Consider the following 21,608-nt stretch of genomic DNA (forward strand, 5'->3'; position numbering starts at 1 on the left):
AATGAATCATTTTCTAAATGTCACCTGTAGTTTTTGGGCTCTCATCCATCAGCAGCTGACCAGCAGAAATGGACTGTAACAAAGAGTCACACACTCCCAGGGGTTTTTGTCGCAGCCACCACCTCTTCCAACAGTTAATTTGTGTATGTGTACATGTACTTATGTATTGTATGTGTGTGTTGCTTGTATTGAGAGTGCTTCGGAGTTCACTGACCCCTATATGCCCATCGCTTCAAGACTTCAGAGGTGACTGCTGTCACTTAGCTGTCAGAGGGCATTAATCCTGAGAATACATACACAATGTCATGCCTGAGAAGGGAAGTGCTTTCTCTCTAGTCCTCTCACCACAGCCACTGTATGTGTACAGATATCGTCTTGAGTTAGCACAGATTAAAGGGACAATATTATCAGCCCATTTAATGCCAGATCCATTCATTATGTGCCATGACACTCCCTGTGCATCACATCTGCTGTGTAAAAATAACCTAACATGGCAGGGCACCACACTGACTGAGCTATTTTTAGTGAAAACCTTTGGAAACCAATTTGCCTCTCCAATAATCCTCCAACTATCCAGACAAAGTACTGTCTATGTCTGACATATGATGAAGAGGCCCCCCTCTGAGGCTGCCTGTTTTGGGATGCTCTGATGTGAATTGCGTGATGAAAGTGGGGGGCAGCAGAGCGCTGCTTTCTCTTGCTGTGCCCTGGGGTCGCTCCAACAGGGACCTGCTCAGCCTTTACTGGCTGGCAGCATGGGGAGTTTATGTTGAACTGGTCTAACCTGGCAAGCTTACTGTGCTGGCTGCAGATGTATAAATGTCTTGGCCAGTGTAACCGGTAGACTCATTTGTGCTGTTATCAATCTGCAATATTGGACAGTCATTTAATGAAACAGTGGTGCTCCTGTCTGCACTCAGTCGAGCAAAACATGTGACAGGCTGCGGGTTGCTGTTCACAGCAGTGGAAAATCCCATGGACTCATACACATTGATTTTAATTCTGTCTCATAAATGAAAACTGCTGGGATCAACGTGAGGGATGGCAGCAGCAGGGGACATCATTTGGGCAGTGTGTGTACTGAAGTTTAAATAGAGCTGAATTCAGTGCAGTTTTGATTCGTGTTAAATATTAAAAAGTCGGTGTGCAGCATGGAGCCTCAAACTTATGGCTGTCAGGTGGAGACAGTTGGTAAAGAAACATTATTTACTGCACATGGTGCACTCTCAGTTCAATCCTATAGTTCTACTGTAATATCTTTTTATGCTGTTGTTGGCAAGAGCAATTATTTTGTGCAATTATTCAGTGTGTTTACATTACATGATTGTCCTGTCATAGAAATGAATGCAAGATTTTCTTTTGTTTTTAGTATTTAGACTTAGGAATTCTAATCTGGGCATTAGTTATTTAAGGGAATGGTTCAGCTGGACATACACTCTACAGCAAAAGCTCACAACTTATGTGCTCACATGGTGCAGTCTGACCGTCAAGCCACGACCTTAGTGCTCACACTGTACATGTAAAAAAAAAAAAAGACTATAAAAGGGTCCACTGGCCCCTGTGGACTGATCTTGCTATTGATAATTGTCAATAAAAATTTACTGGAAAGCTCTAGGGCTGTGGGCAGGTAGAAGTTTGTTTTCTAGCGGAGGTATGATTCACAATAATCTAGAGACAGTCATCCCGAAAAGAGCCTAAAAGTCAATTTCTGTCCATTTCAAAAATGGGTCTGTCCAAGTTTTGATTTCCTCTCCCTGTTTCTCTCTCTCACACACACACACACATACACACAAGAAGCAAGTTAAGCAGGATTTATACTTGTGCGTCAGCTCTATGCATAGCCTATGTCATAGCCTACGCACTTGGCCTACGCCGTTGTGAGCATTTATACTTGTGCGGTGGTGTTTCTATATCACTCTGCAGTTACACCTTCTGTGTAGTAATGTTGTGTTGATACACACCCAAAACACACATTAAACATGGCTTAGTAGTAACAATTTCAAACACAAGTTATTCACAGACAAAGCATTTGTCTTTTGCAGTGTTGGGCAAGCTACTTGGAAAGTGTAGTGAGCTAAGCTACTAGTTACTCTAATATTAAATGAAGCTTCACTACATTAAAGCTATCACCCTCAGAAATGTAGCAAGCTAAGCTACAGCAAAATGAAAGTAACTAGTGCAACTACATCCAAGCTTTTTACTAAATTGAACCAACTTTGTGCCAAGTCAGTGTTATCTTACTGATCAATAAAACTGTCAGTCAAACAGATAGGCAGGTAAAAAAGTTAAGTTCAATTGTTTATTGAACAGTGAGCTGCACTAACTCCAACACGACTCAAACCACAACAGCAAGAATGAAGACCTGCTTCAAACAGTCACAACATGGTCAAAAACGTACATGCGTGTATGTATGTGTATGATTTTCATACTTATTTCAAGTGAAAATTTGCTTGAAACAAGTATTTTTTTAAGTGTAAAGAGATTTGTTTTGACTAGAAATGAGGCTAGTAAACACATTCTATAGTGAGCAGCATACACATGTATGTCCCCTACAAATCCCAACCGTGTTTACTAAGTTTGAATGAACGAGACGGACGCAAAGGAAACGGAGGCTGCGCATCAATCCTTTTGCCTCTGTCTGCAGGAATGAATATAAATCCCATTCATGATGGGGTCAAATGGATTATGTGCATTATTAACCACAAAACAACCAAATACTTCATCTTAATGACATATAACACTCATTATGATTCAGCTGAATCCTCTAAGCAAATGACAATGTTGAACTGAAATTAGTTTATCACTAATGTTAAAGCCTTTGGAAACACAGCTTGAAATAGTAAAAATGCATATATTATATCAAAGTTGAGTGTCTCATTAATCATCCACAAAAGTCTGAGTGAAAATAACCATTAATAACTATTAGAAAACCTGGTTTAAAAACAGCTCATTTTGCTGTTTAGACCACTTGCCAGGACAGAGGGGGCATGGCAGATAACGCTCTGATTGACAGCTCCCTCATTTTGATTGACATCTCCCTGGCTCAGTAATGGCTGCCACAAATTTAATCCAGCCGTACATGTTTGAGCCCTCTGATGATTCAGAGGACGAAGCAGAAGCTGAAAATGATTCCTTTCAGGTGGTCACTGAATGGTAAGTTTCAAAATGTTTCGTGATTCATATTAATGTTACTTCGTAGAATAGTTAGCATAACTTTTACATGCAATGTTACGGCCGGGCTCCACCGGCTGCAAACGTACAGCGTAGTGTCGCGGCGTATTCATTTGGGCTCCACTGACTGCGTACGGAAACGACACGTAGAGAAGCCAGCGGGGTTGTTTACCGTTTGCTGAGCCGAGAGGCTGCATGTAGGCTGCATGAAATGTTAAAGCATTTTCCACCTAAATTATTACATATATTTGAGTTATCTACAAGTTTACTGTACTGTTTGTCATCTACTCGCTTTCAAATGTCCGCCACGGACACAGTGTCACGGATAAACAATAGAAGAGCCGCTTAAATAGAGTTATCGCACCGCTCTCATTGCCGGTGGAGCCGCTGTAATTGATTAACAGCTGAGATGAATGACAACGGGAGGCTAGCGCTTTGCCTTTCTTCATTGAGATACGTTTTCACTGAAAACATAAATCTGCTCCGTTCTTCTGATAATAGCCTTTTTCATTCAAACACATCCAGTCTTAATAGATTAAATATGTCTTTACTCTGACACACACACCGACCGTCAAAGCGGGAGAGACCGGTGCCGGCCGGCCGTCTCTCTGGGGTTTTATTGAAGTATTGGCCCGCCTCGAATAATGTTCCCCTCTGGCTAAAACTGTGTTGTTTCCCGCAGCATCACCTCCGTGATTGGGGATATGTTTATGCGTAGCAAAGCTAACTGCTTGGGGTTAGGGGTGAGGAAGGGTGCACATTACGTCCCCTCCCCGCGAGTCGACACGGGCACCGGGCCCGGGGGGCAAGCCTGGCTGCTCACAAGCCCCCTCTTCCTGCAGCTCCACGAGCTGCAAAGGCTCGGATTGTCCGGGCTCTGGAGCCGGTCAACCTGATTCGAGTGCTGCTGGGAGCCCGCCGGAGGCAGAGCCTTCGCTGGGTTGCAGCCGAGCGGTTCAGCCAGTTTACGATCTGTATTTTCTAAACATCAGACTAGAAAGAGGAGTTGGCTCAGACTCAAAGAGGCAGATTTAGCTGGAGCAGAAAGGTTTTGTTGCGCTGCCACTGGGGGGCGGGATGAGACAACTGACTGATGATTTATGATTGGTTTGGAATTTATTGCGTAATAAATCTCAGAGATAACCACGGCCAAATCAAACCCAATTTCAAGAATGTACAAAAACTTAAAAGACAGTTATTTCGAATTTGGATGGAAACAGATTTCTAATTGTTTTACATGTTTAATATTATGTACATAAGACCCTAAATTACATAGTTAGAAGGCTATTGTGGATTTGGGTTTCCAGAGGCTTTAACTAACGTTAAATGTCCAAAATTGTATGAAATTGCTCCAATGCGTTAACCAATCTTTGTGCATAATCACACAGCCTGATATGCCCTGGCAAACACAGTGGGACTGCTGTACAGGCCGTTGGTCTTTCTTACCCTAACCCTGGTTATTTTCTGAAAGCACAGAGCAAAGAAATGTCTTTTTTTTTCTCCCCTGGTCTGCTGTCAGCAGAGAGCGGCAGCTGCAGCGGGGATTTCAGCACCATGGACGGCGCGCATAAAAAGACTTGACAAGCGTCTCCTTTAAATGTGTTTGCTGCTAGCGAAATTATACATAATAAATGAAGACAGTGACATATTTTCAATAAAAAACAATGGGTTGAACGTTCATTTCAAGCTTTTGTAGTACAACGAGTTTCAGAATTCTGCGAGTGCGGCCGGAGAGTGGGTGGCAGTGTTTGATGCAGTAACTCTATATGGACTTGAAAATCAATTTCGGAGTGGGGTTGTTCGGAACGGTGGGGTTTCGGAACGGCGGTGTTTCGGAATGGAGGGCTGTCCCCTGTCAGGTTCATGCGGAAGTGACTCTGTGTGGTAGCAGTGACAGTTTTATTTCAGTCCATAACAGAAATCCCCGCCTCGTTTGAGCTTCAGAAATGATTTTGGAAATGTAGCTTGTGTGGACGCTACCGCGCTAAGTGATCAATAAAAGAGCTTAACTACTGAGAAGGTACTTGATTCAGAAAACAGCGACGCTATCACCAAGCTGCTGAGAAATGTAGTTAAACTACAAACGTCCGCTACTGTAGTGACGCTACTGCCCAACACTGGTCTTTTGCTGGACACATTTTCCCCACAAATACGGCATGCTAATGTTTTTAGCACAAGCCTATGGCATTTTCCATTGTATAAATTAGACTAGCGGCTAGCGGACTTTTCCTCTACTCAAATGAAGCCTGGGACAACAGCAACATTTAAAAAAGGTAACGTTACAAAATTTGGCTACATTATAACTCACAAGGCTCACTGACAAAACAACTGTCTTATACTAAACACGCGACACAAATACAAAATGCTAAAGATATTAGCACAAGCCTATGGCATTTTACATTGTATGTATAATCTTAGCAACTAGCGGAGATTTCCTCTGCTTAGATGAAGCCAGGATAAAGCACAAACAAGAAATAAAATGTTGTTTTTGTGGGGGCTTTATTGTCTTCACAATTTATTGTTTCTTTGCGCAGCAAACAATACCCAACAAAGCTAAAAATTCAGTCCTACTATAAAATCCTGACAGAAATGGTTTGTGCAGTGTATGCCCAGCTTTAGATGTTTTGGGAAACAGGCATACTTGCATTCTTGCCAAGAGGATTGGTCTCTCTCATGTGTGTACAGTAAATATGAGGCTATAACCAGCAGCTGGTTAGCTCAGCTTAGCATAAAGACCAGAAACATGGGGAAACAGCAAGCCTCACTATGTCAAGGTAACAAAATCCAGCTACCAGCACCTCTAGAGCTCATTACAGTAATTAACACGCTTTAGAGCTTTAGAGGTGCAGGTGAGCAGATTTTGTTACCTTTACTTTGTACTAATATGGCAAGAAAAAGTAATTTAATGTAATTTGAAGTTGTCAATAAGCTAATAAAACTTCAGCAGCTATGACTTTAACAGGTTTGAAAAGGACACGGACAGGACAGATGCTCTGTGTCAGCCACTAGAGCAAATCCCATTGACAGGCAAATGTGTGATGAGAGGTGTAGTGAAAGGTACCATCGGTCAGGTGAAGCCCTGAGGCGTTGTCAAGGGATGTGATCAGGTCTGCAAGTGGTGAAGGAGGGGAGATCAGAGTCGGAGTCAGACTAAAATGGTACACACCAGCTGCAGCTGCCGAGATCGACAGCGACTACAGGGCTCAGATTAATGACAGCCGTGGCGCTCTCACACCTCTCTCACAGCAGCAGTGGCGTGGCGGGTTGTTAGCACTCTAAACACCTTTAATTTCACACTTTATGAGTATGTCCACATTAGAGCTCACTCACATTTATAGACCTACCTGCTTTAAACCAATCCTGGATGAGGTAAGACATCTAAATTTGAAAAGCCATACATTGTTCTATATTTTGGCCCTGAAGCTTCTAGAAAAAGATGACATTTGCCTGCCCGTATTATGTCAGGGACTGTGATCAAGTCTATCTCAATACAACACAGACGTCCATAAACATGAGTTCAGATAGAAAGCAAAGCAAATGTTTGGCTGCCTTTACTTGTGTGAATTTGTCCACTGGTCAGTCTCTGTAGTCTGTCTTTATTCACCCTAAACAACCAGCTGAATGCACAGATATTAGCTGTAATTTAGCTAGCAAATTACACACCTGTCATGTGCATGTCTGAGTGCTGTGTATGTTTGTGTGTGAGCTCACCAGGTACTCTATTTCTTTTATCCATCATTATCCTCCAGTTTCTCTTGTTCTTCCCATCATTGTACATTTATAGTATATAAAGCCCAGGGGTAAGTTATTAACGTAAGTCATTTTATGCTAAAAATTGAAACAACATGTAAATCATATGGAATTTCTTTGCCTGAATTTGTGCTGCTCCTCTATTTGCACCCATTTAAGTCTATCTGTTGACTTTATGAGCAATCATGTCCAATATTCACCTGGCGTTCTGTCTGAGCACATGTAGAGTTGTTGGTTGGTTGTTCCTACACTGGCCATGAATCTCTCCAACCAAAGAAATGGGGATCGAGATCCAAAGTCCACATTTCTGCTAAGCTAATACTGTATGGGGCTTCAACAGTCCAAGTTATATCAAAGTAACAGTCTTTTTAGTTAGTCTGGGACAATATGCTTATCTATTTTTCTTTTTTAGTATTTAGTATTTCATTTTTTGTTTTGTTTTGTTTTGTGTTTCAGCCCCTTCTTGCCCCACTCTTGGTCTCTCTCTAGCTACCCTGCAGTTCTTCCGCCTTGCCCGCCACTATTTGCTGGAAGGAGAGTGGGTAGAGAGTGGACGTAGGGCGCTGAGGGTCCCACTGGGCTGAGTCTAATCTGTGTAATGGCAGCAACAGAAAGTTTGCACTGCTCTGGCTGAATTTGAGTTGCTGTTTGAGCAGCTGGAGGTCCATGCCCTCAGACTGTCCACTGTTTTTTTCTTCCTCACTTCAACTTTGTTGAAGAAAAATTGTGATACCTAAGTTGATTTCTTTTTCCCAACCCAACTTTTTAGTACATGATATCCCCTCTTTAAACATGCACATAGACTGCTAAGTGTTGTTTTAACACTTGAACAAATGTGGACCTACCCATTAACCCACATTCAGATCTCAGTAGAGCAGCACACAAGCTGCTGCTTGCCCAATCAACAAATAGAAGATTATTTTCATTCACTGAACATGAATGGAAAATTTTCTTGGAATGATCTAAAAATGCTGGTGGGGACACTTTCACCCTTAAATTGCTTTTATGTTGACGTCTTTGCCCTGTCACAGCCACAGCTACTCTGTACTGTAAAACACCCACACAAATGGGAGTCTGTTTGGACACAAAGACACCTCTTCTCCTCTTTCCTTTTTTTAAATCACAAATCAATTTCCTCTCCCAGTGACCGGGGAGCTGTTTAATGCTTTACAAAGAGGGGAAAACAAGCAGAGAGATAGATCAAAGCATCTCCGACACTAACCAGGTGCAAAGCCAGGAAATCCAACCTTTTATGTGGCGACTCAAGCAGCTGCGTGGGTAATCCACAATATTACAGCCAGGCTTTGTTTTTTTAAATGGGTGGTTCTACGGCCCACTCCCAATGTAAATGGTATGAGGTCACACACAATGGTCATGAATAGACTAATCATATCCCATATGCTTGATTGGATGACTGGTGATTCAGAGGAGCTGTGGTTTGTAGCAAATTCATGAAATCTCATGAGAGTTTGTGATTACTAATTAAAATGTTATGTTAGATTTCAGACAATGGGTTTAAGATGAGCTGGTGTCGCTCATGGCATCACTATGGAAAGGATAGTAACACTATTTTTAACTGAAAATTATACCTTGAAAAACCCACAGAAATCAGCTCTGTTGGACTGCTGACCGGAGCCGATGCAAACTGACACACTCAAACAGGCAGGACTTTATTGGTCACGTGATGCAGCTGACCTTTCATTTGTAAGAATAAACAGTGAGGACAACAGAACAGCAGAGGTCTTTTAGAAAGCGGCTCCTGGAGTGTGGCGGCCTGGATGCTGATCCTTAGTGACAGCTGTTGTGTTGTAAGGTGTGGCTCTGCTAGGCTGGGGATGTCATTTCACACACACTGCTGCAACACTGCTGCACCTGTGACGCTGGCCCTCATAGCACATATGAGCACGGGAGACAAAGGTGTTGCACACACGTGCGCACACACGCTACGCAGTAGAGGTAACAAAAGAACCCTGAAAGGAAGATATTATCAGTGTGGTGGTAATAAAAAAAAAAAATCCAATTTCTAGATTATTCACTGTTATTTTGGCACGTGGAGGTGTGAAATAACATAACAACAGATTCAGCATGTAAATAACAGTTCCAGGCCCATACATTGATTGTAAGTGTGACCGGCAATGTTATATTGGTGACATTTTTGAATGCCATCCTGTTCAGTGGCTGTGAAGTCGCACATCTAGCTTGTGAAGTGAAGTGGCTGATTCTGACGCTGAGTGATTGACGCTCTTTTTTTGCGCCCAGATATCATCATCGCCACAGAATAACATTTTCATAAGTCATCTCCTTTTCTGACTCATTTGCTTTACTTCCTTCTCCCTCTAATCTTTACTTTTTCTCTCTCTGTCTCCCTGTATCTCGTCTGCTTTATGATAGATCTGTTCTGTCAGTGCAGCTGCTTATCTTTGCTCGCCAAGACTCCCCTTTAAGGATTCTGTCTTTTATAAAATATGATACATGGGAATGATTATTCTCTTTCACAAAGGCAGAATTGTCATTTAAAAAGTTCTGTTAGTTAGTTACTATTGTTTTTAATGTACCTACCTTACCTATATGCCATTGGAAGTGGCACAGTTTAACTTTATTACTCTCATTATCATGTGACAGTGTTTGTATTTCCATAGGTGGAACTGCTGATTTGACTGTTTGGAGATTATCAGCAGCACACAGTATGGGTGTTTTCTCTCCAGCTAAACTGCAGCATAGCTTAAATGGAGGAAGTCAGTGATGTGACCGAAGAGCACCTGCAGACAGAGCCAGGCGATAATGGAGCCAGGCCTGAGGGAGGAAGAGCTCGCAGCACTGTGAGATGCAATTTTAGGAAGCTCAATAAGTCATGACCCTGTAGAGGTTTTATCATACAGCGCTCTGGCTTACTTTCATGTGCTGCGACAGAACCACGAGGTGCACTAGTAGGCATGAATTCCTAAGGTATAGCATGTGAAACATGGGACAGTGCACAGCTGGCAAATCAGATTAGTGTTTATACTATATGTTGACAGTATAGTTTGTGAACTCAGTGCTCCTATGTTAAGGTTTCCTATACAACACTATAAAACCTTCAACAACCTCCCTACAATGAATGACCTGGCAACAATATCCGGGGCTAAAACGGAAGTGCCAAAAACTGCAGTGTGTTTAATGGCCATTTGAAGCTGGTTCTGAAAGCAAGTCAATCCTCACAGACCCTAATGTTAAAAGTCAAGCCCTGAGACATCTGTGAATCAGTGGATAATTTATTCTTAGCATCACAACCCCCATGAAATGACTTTCCATTCAGTCCGACAACATTTCGAAAGTCTAGAAGACATCCTGATTAAGTTAGTGGAAGGATAAATCAGAAGTCAGCCGCTTGGCCTCCGTAATTCTCTTGTGCCCATGCTCTGTGGGCCCAACAGTGCAGAAGATCTGGGTAATTTCACACAGCTGAAATCAAACATCTTTGGCTTCATGCGCCACTGAGCAACTTTCGTAGAGATGAACAGGGCCCTACCTCCAATGCCGTATCCAGTTATCTTTATACATCCATGGTAAAGATGCCCAACTTTGCAGCAGATATAAACAGCCTGGTACCAAAAATGGTTTTGGTGTCTCTAGCAAATTTTCCTATTCGTGACAACTGTATAGGGATGAATTTTTATTCAACTCAACAGTTATACCTCAGAGTTGTGCAGTTATTGATGTTACGTATAATTAAGGGTATGGCCAATTTGAGTGACAGGCTGTCATCTGGGCATCACCAGTCCATGAGTCAGATCCAGCTCTCGCTCTTCCACAGTGCTGCCCTGTTATCCAAATACGGTCACCTCATGTCACTTCTGGCTCCAAAAATCCGTGATGGCAACGGTCAAAATGCCAACATGGGAGTCCACAAACCAATGGGTGACATCATGATGACTACGTCCATTATTTGTTATACAGTCTATGAGAATGACATATAACGATTTTCAGTGTAAAAAACTGATTTAATCTGGAAGAAAAATGTAAAAAATGCATAAATGCTGTCATGACTGCATTGTAGAGACGATGCTGTTAGATGATCGGGGAGAATGTGCTTATGTAGTGGTAAAGGATGGCTTCGCCATAGGTGGTACATAACTGGTACAGTGACTGAATGCAGCTGACAGCTGGGGCACGGGAGTGCACCACATAAGGCAGGCAGGACACTGCTCCTTGGCAGGCAGGTCCAAACTGTCACTGCTGATTCCTGCAGTCAGGTCTGAAGAGAACGCTTTTCATCAGTGTATCTTTGCTCAGCCAAGAGTACTGGAAAGGACCTTTGCAAATGTAATAATTATGATTTATACAATTATTTATTTTGTGGTATGTTTCAAATCTTGCATTTATAGAGATACTTTAATTAATAATGGATGTTTGCAGTATTCTTTATTGCTATTTTTCTCCATCTATATCGAAACTTGTGTGTCAGTAACAGCTTGCCTGTATCAGTCAGGTCTTGGGGAAGCAAATGAGGTTGATGGTGATAATGATGATGATGATGATGATGACGACATAAAGCCTGAGGAGGAGTCAATATCTGTGATGCCAGTGTGAGCCAGGTGTAGTGCTGACTTCTCGAGGTGTCTTCATGGCCAATGAAACCACCTGTCAGAGCTCAGCACAAAGAGCTCTGTGCACAATCGTCTCAAAGTCCTTTTCAAGAGTCTAATGAAAAATACATGTTCACATACACATGAGTTGTGTTGACAGGTCAGGAGAATGTGGTGCTGCAAACTATAAAAGGAAGAAGAATGCTGGTGGATCCGCTGAAGTCGTCTTTGAAATAGAAATACCATAGCAGGAGAAAATGTCCAAAGGTTACACACAGACAGACACATATGGAATCAGGTGGTGTTAAGCTTTACAGTGCCTTCCTGAGTATCCCTTGTTGTGACAGCCTATTCAGTATATGAGTGTTTGTACAGTTAGCCCCACTAGCATCTTGTATACAAACACAACAAGAGGCTTGGATGAGCTTAACTTTCAGATGCTAGAAAAGTGAGAACAGTGTAACAAACATGCATGACCTAGGATATAACAGCAGATAGATACAGGTCACATGTGCCGAAACAAGCTGTTCGCCAAATTATGCATATTTCTATTAAACATCTTGCTGAATGATTTTTAAGCTTTGCTCCCTACACCTGACATACACTATTGATGTCTATCCCCAAGCGAACAGCCTGCTATGCATTAAAAAATGTTATATGCAAAGTCAAAGTGGATTTAGAAAATGACAGCTAATGGCATCTTTACTTAGGCTCAAGGGCATTAAGCTGAATAGTATCAGCATATGCTTACAGGGTGTACTATACAACATGTACCAACGGTCAATTTAAGCTCTTTAGAATATGTTAAATGAAAAATACTTCAGGTGATTATGATTTCACTGAGATAAAAATAATGCAGAACGCACTGTACACTTACTCCACGGGAAAAGCGTGGCTGCCCAATCAAACTGTATTTGTACCACTGAGCAATGGCAAATTGCTCACAGTCTTCAGCAGTGAGTTCGAAAGCTCGCTTGAAAGTTTTTCTGACTGTTGAAAAAACACTTGAAACTCCATCTGTGCCTAGAGTGCTTTCTTGAAAAGGTTATTACCTTTGTGGTAATGGTGTATGGAGAAACCTTCCCCTGAAAGCAAAAGTAATGGTTTGCTTTCAGAGACAAGGCTGTGCCGAAGCTGACGTTGCTGTCAGAGAGCTGCATGATTAGAAGGTCAATAAAGCCTGAAACACGCTCACGCAAGAATTGAAATGGATTTCAGGGTCAATATCACATCATCACAGCTATTATTTCTAAAGCAAGCAACACTCATTACACATTTGCATGACTGCAATGAATAATGACTTCCTGTTGGGTGCCTTTAATGGTGCTGCGTTATGTCACTTGTGTAAAGAAAAGCAAAGACAAATAGGAAATTATTTAGTTTAGAGAAATAAGCCTCTCATTACAAGAGTTTATGTTTCTTGAACTGACAACTGACTTGTTTCACTTACATCCATACCCTGGAGTCATAAACCCAACCTTATCCTAATCTTAACCTTAAACCTCCATAGATAAGTCATTTTCGTCCACTTGAGGGAAGAATTTCACAACAAGCTACATTGAGAAACACTGATTGGAAAAAGTGTTTCTTTCCAGTAACAAAATGTAAGTCCAATATTCACATCTCTTTTAAACTCTGTTTTGGTCTCCACCATTTCTTTAGGAAATATCGAGTTTGGGTTGTATGCAGCTTTTCCTAAATCCATAACTACGGTTGTGTGTATATCCCTCCGAAACATGGGTAGATTATGACCCAATGGGGCCCTGGGCCTGGGTCCAGTAGGCCCGTTCGGTAATATGCCTAAGCTCCTAAGTTCTTGGTAACTACTAGCTAGTTTCAAACTAGTGATTGACTAAATCTCGTTGCACTATTGAAATTAGCGTGAGATGGATGGGTGGTTTGGTGCAGCTCCTGCAGTGATGCAGGCACTGCGTCGGTGAAGAGGGATTTACTTGTCCATCTACGTCCCAACCAGACGTTGCACTAGACTTTTTCGTCGCCGGTTATTTTGACCGACAGGGTCATAAAAATCCGGTCATAATCTATTTTTACCAGTCATTTTAATTTTCGTTTTTAAATGATAATAAAGATATTCAGAGACATTTAGTTTTCATTCGTTCGTTTTTAATAAATCCAACAAGCAAGTTATAAAGTGTGCATTAATAAGGACATGAACAAAAAGATGAACAGACATCCACACACCGCAGCGCTTCAGTTCGGCGTCTGGTCTATTTTTCACACGAGCCGCAAGCGCTTCTGTCAAGCTGGATATAGCGGATCGTACCAAACAGGAAGTCGGACACAGAAAAGATAAGAGAATCCGGCCAAATTTTCAAAATAAAATAACAACAGCACGCACTGAGGAACGTGAGGAGAAAATACCATGTTTATAATTTAAAATAACACAACAGTGCATAACCGAACACATTTTTCAATACTCTAATCACTTCATTACAATTTTAATTTTGTGTCACCGAGCCTACAGACATAACTACATAAATAAAATGGTCAGAACAATATGCCCTATTCATTCAGTGTTTACCCAACACACTCAATACATGGACATGCAATGACAAATTGTCATTAACTTATTACGTTATAAAAAACGATTAAAATATGGACTTACCCATGTTTAAAATGACCTGTTGAAGTGAAAAAACGAGTACTGACGGGAACAGACGAGTGGAGTCGATGTTTAACTGGCGCGGAGAGGGCAGGAGAAATGTGCTGCCTGTGTGGACAGTCAAGCACCTGTGAGTATACTCGCAGGACTTCTGCGGCACTAATGCATCTGGTGTGTCCAGGCCGTTATGTCAACAACGCTACATGAAGCAGATGAATGACTTTTTCTCTGCAGTGTGAAAACGGCAGCCACTTAAACCACTGACTGTGCACTCCACCGCCAAGTGGGCAGTGGTGGTAATTGCAACCGGTCAAAATGACCGACGGCCTTCAGATTTTCCAGTCATTGTTGTAAAAAACCGGTCAATGACCGAGAATATCCGGTTAACGCCAATGTCACCTATGGTCATGAGCTCTGGGTAGTGACTGAAAGAATGAGATTGTGGATACAAGCGACCGAAATGAATTTCCTCCATGGGGTGCCTGGGCTCAGCCTTACAGATAGGGTAAGTAGCTCAGACATCTAGTGGAAGCTCGGAGTAGGGCCGCTCCTCCTTCATGTTGAAAGGGGTCAGTTGAGGTGGTTTGGACATCTGATCATGTTGTCTCCTGGGTGCCTCCCACTGGAAGTGTTTCAGGCACATCCCACTGGTAGGAGACCTTGGGGCAGACCCAGAACACGCTGGAGGGATTGTATATCTCATCTGACCTGGGAATGCCTCAGGGTCCCCCAGGAGAAGCTGGAAGCATTGCTGAGGAGAGGGATGTCTGGGGTGCTTTGCTTGGCCTGCTGCCCCCATGACCCAGCCCCGGATAAGCAGATGAAAATGGATGGATGGTATGTCTTAGTTAGTAAGATGTTTGCTTGTGTTGCTATGTTATTAGCATCCGATTTTGTAACAGAAAAAAAAAGAAATTTGATTTTCCAGTTTATACTCATGTTATAACTAGGCTAAGTTTGAATCTTTGAAGAACTGATGCAACTGGCTCCTAAATCTTTAGGTCGCTAGATACTCCAATGTGTTCACTGGCTAACCTCTATCTTTGCTGCAAAGTTGTCACACACTGTTACAAACATTTTTACTCGGTGTTTTCAACTAAGCTGTGGATTCATGTAGGACGCGTTGTTGTGTGTGTTTGTGTTTGTGTGTGTGTGTGTGTGTATGTGTATGTGTGTGAACAACAATGCCTTCATATTAAAAAAAGTACTTTGAATACTTAAGTTGTTTTAAAAGCAATGCTCCAGTACTTTTAATCAAGAAATAATTTGACTCAGCAACATTAACTTGTACTGGAGTAGGCTAATATTTGACCAGAAGTAGCTATACTTGGGTGGTGTGATAGTCTGCCAACCTGTCCAGGGTGTACGGAAGTAAGTGGTAGCCCTGCAGACAATGCTGAGGTAGCGTTTAGCTAGCTATGAAGTGCTAGGTTAAAACAGAAGTGCTTATGGTTAGGGTTAGGGTAATAGTTATATATTGTCAAGGTGATTTACATCTTTGTGTATAATAAATTATGAAGTGGATTATAGTTAGCCTACGTGTATTTTATTCACTACAACATAGCCTTGTAGCAAGGTTCAAATAGCCATTACCTTGGTGGGTTTGTCTCGCTGGTGAGTGACCAGAAGAGGGTGGAGATGTGGAGGAGTGGGAGGTGGATCCGACTGAGAACTTGAGGGCACCATCGTGGCAGCGATGTGTCAATCAAAAAGTAGCCACACCCCAAAGTGTACCCTGAATTATCATCTGTTTTTCTTTAAGTGGGACCATAATTTACCCACTGATCATCAGGCTGTATTGAAGAAAACCTTAAACTAGCGATTAAGACCATAAACTTATCAGAAAAATATTTACTGGGGTAGTGAATCAGGTGAGAAGTAGGGTCATTTCCTATAATCTTTCATACACTTGGACTTCATTTTGCAATGTCAACTGATGGACTCGATGGGCGAATCCATCTATTAAGAAAAAATGGCTCAGTGTACTTTTGCATTGGTTTCACTTTTCAGACCCCAAGTTGACCCAGTGGGTGAGACTAAATCGACACAGTAAATTTTCCAGTCCATAAAATTAAAACATAGAGATAAAAGGCGATACAAAGCTGAGGGCAACTCATCTGATGATAATTTTCTGTGGTTTCCTCACCACAAGCTTCAACTTTTGAAATAGACTAATTTCACTCTTTGTTAATAAAAATATTCAGTAATGTGGCTTTGGCTAATCTGACCCACCACCCACCAACAAAAAGTCTAAACCTTTAAATTTAACGGTATACACTGAGCAGACCAGCATTTTGTCCCTGCATTTCTAGTGAGTCCCCACAGTGTGACTGCATGAACAGATTTTTGTTCCTACAACGGGTCCCCTCACACACACCTACACACACAGTGGATTACAGTAAAGTGTTAGTGGCAGGATTGTTCAGATGTTAAATCCCTCTGACGTTTGAGTGTGAAACAATCAGCGCTACAACAGAGCCATGACTCATCCCATAACTGGAATCAAACATGTCAACTAATGGAATCATTCTTCAAAACCAGTCTGCATGGATTTATCACAGCTTGACTTCAACAATTACTGCTGCTGTCGTAGAACCCAAACGCCACATGATGTCGGTTTAGACTGAATAGGCATTGCTGCTGATGGAAATGTCAGCTATTTCACAGCCTGTGTTCACTTTAAAAAAAAAAAAAATCTATTAAGTCTCTTTCAAGAGCGTAGATCCCATTGGGGTCAAAGATGCCAACTCAAGTCAGAACTAGCTTTAAAGGAACCACAGTAGAAAATCAATACAGTGTGCATCAAATATCATTTTAGGAAAATTCGTAATATAAAACAACAACTGTTTAATGACACAAGCGATAAAGCACATTAAGAGATGTGTATCTCCCACTGCAAAGTAGTGGAAGAATGTAATGTAAGAAGTGAGAGGAAGGATGGATGAGGAGCTGTGGGAGAACAGAGGGAAACGGTGGGGGAATGATTGTGGCTGCCTTGCTGCTATTTGGAGCTTTTAGTCGCTATCCAGTTCATCGACTGGACCTCGACTCGACAGCCAATCACACGAGAGCAAGCCAGGACCTGAAGCCTCTTTTAGCCTGCAATCAACACCCTGCAGATGCTGCCACAGTTGAACACAGCTCACATACAGTAGACATGGTATAAAGTATGGTGATGCTGTTTTGACCTGTGCTGTAGCGATGATATAACCAGACTTCAAGTACACGATGAAAATGTGATAACTTTGTTTTCCTTGTTTTCCTCGGAGAAGAAATGTGAGAACATACTGTAAAATCAGGCAAAAGTTCTGAGCTGAATCATGTTGTTTTTCTGCCCTGACCTTTGTGTTTTGCAGAGTAAAACTCCCGGCACACTCCTCAGTATCTGATGTGGAGTTGCTCATAAGCCCTGCAGAGGACTATCAGTTTGTTGACAGCAGGAGTGCCAGGGGTACAGATGACTGTTTGCTGTTAATATCTCCCAAATCTCTCCGAGCACTGGTGTGAGACGGCTGTGTGGAATCTTTGAGCTCGCAGCACCGACTGTCCATCATGAAATTGACTCTCCACAGTGCATTCCTACAAAAATGTTTAAACTTTAATCTCCAGCTTTACATCCACCTCTTACAGGCTCTTCGAAACTGATCAGAATCCACTCTGAATAAATGTGCGTGAGACACCGCCGGATGAACTAACAATGGTTCAGCTGCAGACGGAAGATTGTTCTCTGTTGGATATTAAACTGCCACAACACTTTCCTGGGAGCTATTCCCAGCCCTCTCTAATGAAAGCAATCACACAAAGCAGAGAGAAACACATGGTGTGACATATAGAAACTAATTCTCCCTTCTGTGATGTGTTAAAATTGTTCTGACCCTTCACCAACCTGTGTAATCAGGTTGATGATGAATTTACAAAATGAGGTTTTATTTTGTAATTTAGAGAGCCAGAAACGTTTGTCTGATTTGTTTTTACTACTGACTGAATCTGATCCATACCTCCATGACAAAAGTCTTGATTAAAGATAATTGGCTACGTTGTTGAGGTGTAATTCTAACGACGTAGAATCCTGCCTCGGGGTGAAAATGACACAAATACACTGCATAGTTACGACTTTATCATGCATAAACTAAATGTATTTGCTAGTGTTTGTCAAGGTGCTAATTAATTCTGTGTGATTTTTTATACTTGTATAGAATCAATTTACCTTGACATTTTTAATGTGCTCTGACAGGACTTGTTTAAACTTAGATATCATGCGTCATTGCAGCCTTTTTCTTATGGGAGGTTTAAACAAGGCAAGACAAAAAGAGTACATATACAATCTATTATATGATTTCCTGGCTGAATATCTGTTAAATGCATTACAATTCAGTACAGTAGGCAATAAATATCATGCTGTGTTTGTTAGGTTTATATTGAGTTTTCAAGGAGACTTTATGTTGTAATTTCTAATGCCCTTGATGTTGGTGATGTTCTGTAAAATAATACTGTTGGTACAAGATGTATCTAATATTTTTCCCCATAAACTCACTCAACAAAACAAAAATGATTCCTGGGGTTAGTGGATATTGCTTAAAATAAATAAGTTTTTCAGCATTTCTGAGTAGAATTGAATTAAAATAATAAATTAGGATATCTTAAATAAAACAATTTGATTGCTAAATATCACCAAACGTTTGGATAAATATTAAGTTGGTTCAATTTATCTTTTTGAGGTCAAAGCAAATCATGTTGGCTGAACTAAACTGAGTTTGTCAGATTATAAAAGACAGAGTTGGACATACTTAAAAAGATGCATGCAAATTGTTACCATAGTGTCTTGAAAGTTTTTATTGTGCACAACTGCAATCTAGTGCAACTCAATTATATTGCCACTGTACTGGTTTGTATACTTAACAGGGGTTGTCTTAATTGTGTCCATCCCCAGTACCCACCCCTGCAAAAACTATAGGGATTCAAATAGATTGATTTACTTTTTTGCCTCATTCAGTTTTATCAGCTGGCTTCTTACACACAGTACATCATTTTTAAGTTCACAAAACATTTTATCAGTAGTTGTTCCAATGATCGTGTCGATTTCTTCAAATCCAACATGAGGATATCAAGTGTGTGACCTCAAACAGCAGCCAGTGCTTCTTGACAGGCTGCAGCCATCCATCATCTGACAGAATAAAGCCCTGACAAGTGGGACATGGAAGGCAGAATGGAGAGGGGGGAAACTGAGGTGAAGGACTTTTTCTTTTAAAGAAAAGCGAGATTCAAAGTATTTAACTCTGCGTGTTGTGCACAGGTGGGCAATCAGACAGCAGCATATTGCCTGGTGGCTCCATTCTCCCTGGGTTGACAAGACAAGTCATTTTTGAAGCTGCTGGTCTCACCCTGGGGAGCTGGCGTCCAGGGCGAGCCAGGAGCCGAGCACAACAGATGCTTTGACAGGAAGATGGAACAATGTAAAATGCTGCATTGATCAAAATCTGACCCAGACAGAATATATAACTTTTACACAACACCATCAGATAACAGGTAGGCTATTATGTTTGGAGTATTTTTCAAGTAGCTATAAAAAAAAAGAATGATTTTCAGTTCAGTGAAATATCCTCCGATTTCTTCTCCATTCACACACTGCTCCTCACATGCCAGAGAAAACACACATCTTGATGTCAGATTTAATGAATAAATGCCCATAATATAGGCTACCCAGATCCCTGATAGACTGAGCAGCACTAATAACCTACATTATGTCTTATTAACATGCTTTTTAAGAATAATTACCACAACATAACTAACATCTGAATTAAACAGCTCTTGTGGCTCTCTCAGTGTCTGAAATCTAAATCACTTTGGCAGAGGGCGTGGCGAGGGCGATGTTCATGGAAGGAAAAATAGACTTTCATTAAGAGGAAAACTTTAATTACAGAACGAATTTATTCCAATTAACAGGATACACGTCATGTTGGGCTTTTTCTCCACCGCCCATGCAGACACTCATACAATTATCACCAGGAAATCCAGAGAAATACACCAATTAATATGTTGCATATTGTATGCAAAAACACATACAACATACAGAACATGTTTAACATTAATTTCTCCATTGCATTTTGCAATATGAAAGGGCATTTTGAAGCAGCACATACAAAGACTTTGCCACTTCCATGACAAAGGATGCTGCTCGACAAACGGTGCTGCAACTACTGAAAGTACAACAGTGCTTGGTTGAATACTTTATAAACAAAGAGGCTTAAAACGCACAGTACCTCCTGGAGATGAATCAGTCTTTGTAGGCATTTAAAAAGCCACAAGGAATAAGGTGGACACCTGTGAACCGCAGTCACCAGCAGGCTTTGGTTACCTCTGAGGCTTTTTCTAAATACCAATATGGAAACAGGGGGGTTGTTTAGTGAGTTGATCATCCCATTTGTCTCCCAGCTGTCTCCACCAGACTTCAGATCTGATTCAAATCATTATATATAAAGGTCCCCAGCAGTCAATAGGCTCCCACAATAACTGCCTCCGCTTCTTTAGACGGTCTCCTGTCCGTTACCAAAAAGTTTATCATCCCCTCTGACTTTATGAGAAGGTTGCAACCCAAGAAAAATATGCCAAAAACCACCGTGAGGGACAAAACGCACATGACGGCTATCTGGACCACCCTCATGATGAAGAGGCTCCTCTCATCCGGTGCGGCCGCCACAAAGCCGTTATCAGTCACCACGGAGGAAAAGTTGCAGCAGAAAAACTCCTCGGTCTTGTTGAGCAGTCCGCCCTCCGTTTGGTTGAACCCGGTGTTATTCATTTCCACTTTTTTAAAAAAAAAGAAATCAAACTTTAAGTGCGAGAGATGTGAGAGCCAGAGAGGGGACAGACGCGCCTGGAACAATCCCTGCGCAATGTGTCATCAGGTGAAAAGTGAGGATGATGATGATGATGATGAGGCGCTCAATTGAAGAAGTTCCGTCAGATCACACAGCGCTCCTCTGGACTTTGACAAGCTGCTTTTGCATCGCATTACTGGAGATTTCATGTGGTGTGTAGACAGTTTGAGAGCAGAGTGAATCCACCAACCCGCGGTTAAATAGCCAGACAGTACATGTCTACGTTAAAGCGCTCAAGTGACACGACCACACAGCAAGAGCGCCACCATACGACCAGACTGCACCCGCGTCATGAGTGTCCAGGTTCACCGAGGCATGGGCTGTACTGTATGGAGTACATTATGTTCTGTTTATGTACCTTTATGTATGTATGTGTTCCTGCAGCCTAATGTGTGTTCGTGTGTGTGAATGCATGCTTTCTTATTGTGTTTACCAGTGTTACAGATACACACTCACAATATGCAGCCTGCAGCAAATCTATATTTATTAAGTTTTTGCAATTTCTAGTGGATTATAGGCTAAATATAAATGACCTTTTATAAGGATTGATTGTTTTTAATTTGAACTTGTAAGTGCTATAAGTGCTCTTCCTCCTGCTCCTTTTAGCTCATATCATATATC

General features: G+C 41.6%; 1 protein-coding gene across 1 annotated transcript; it reads right to left on the minus strand.

Annotated features, from left to right (window-relative positions):
* Window positions 1-20,018: 20,018 nt before the first annotated feature.
* On the minus strand, window positions 20,019-21,186 carry rprma (reprimo, TP53 dependent G2 arrest mediator candidate a). The gene has a single exon (XM_033618082.2). It carries the CDS (start codon window positions 20,906-20,908, stop codon window positions 20,600-20,602), a length of 309 nt encoding a protein of 102 aa, XP_033473973.1. The 5' UTR covers window positions 20,909-21,186; the 3' UTR covers window positions 20,019-20,599.
* Between the last annotated feature and the right edge of the window lie 422 nt (window positions 21,187-21,608).

Source organism: Epinephelus lanceolatus, chromosome 14 (genome assembly GCF_041903045.1).
Source record: "Epinephelus lanceolatus isolate andai-2023 chromosome 14, ASM4190304v1, whole genome shotgun sequence".
NCBI lineage: Eukaryota > Metazoa > Chordata > Actinopteri > Perciformes > Serranidae > Epinephelus > Epinephelus lanceolatus.

Coding starts and splice junctions, on each gene's coding strand:
- rprma (XM_033618082.2), bottom strand. CDS start 20,908: ATGAATAACACCGGGTTCAACCAAACGGAGGGCGGACTGCTCAACAAG.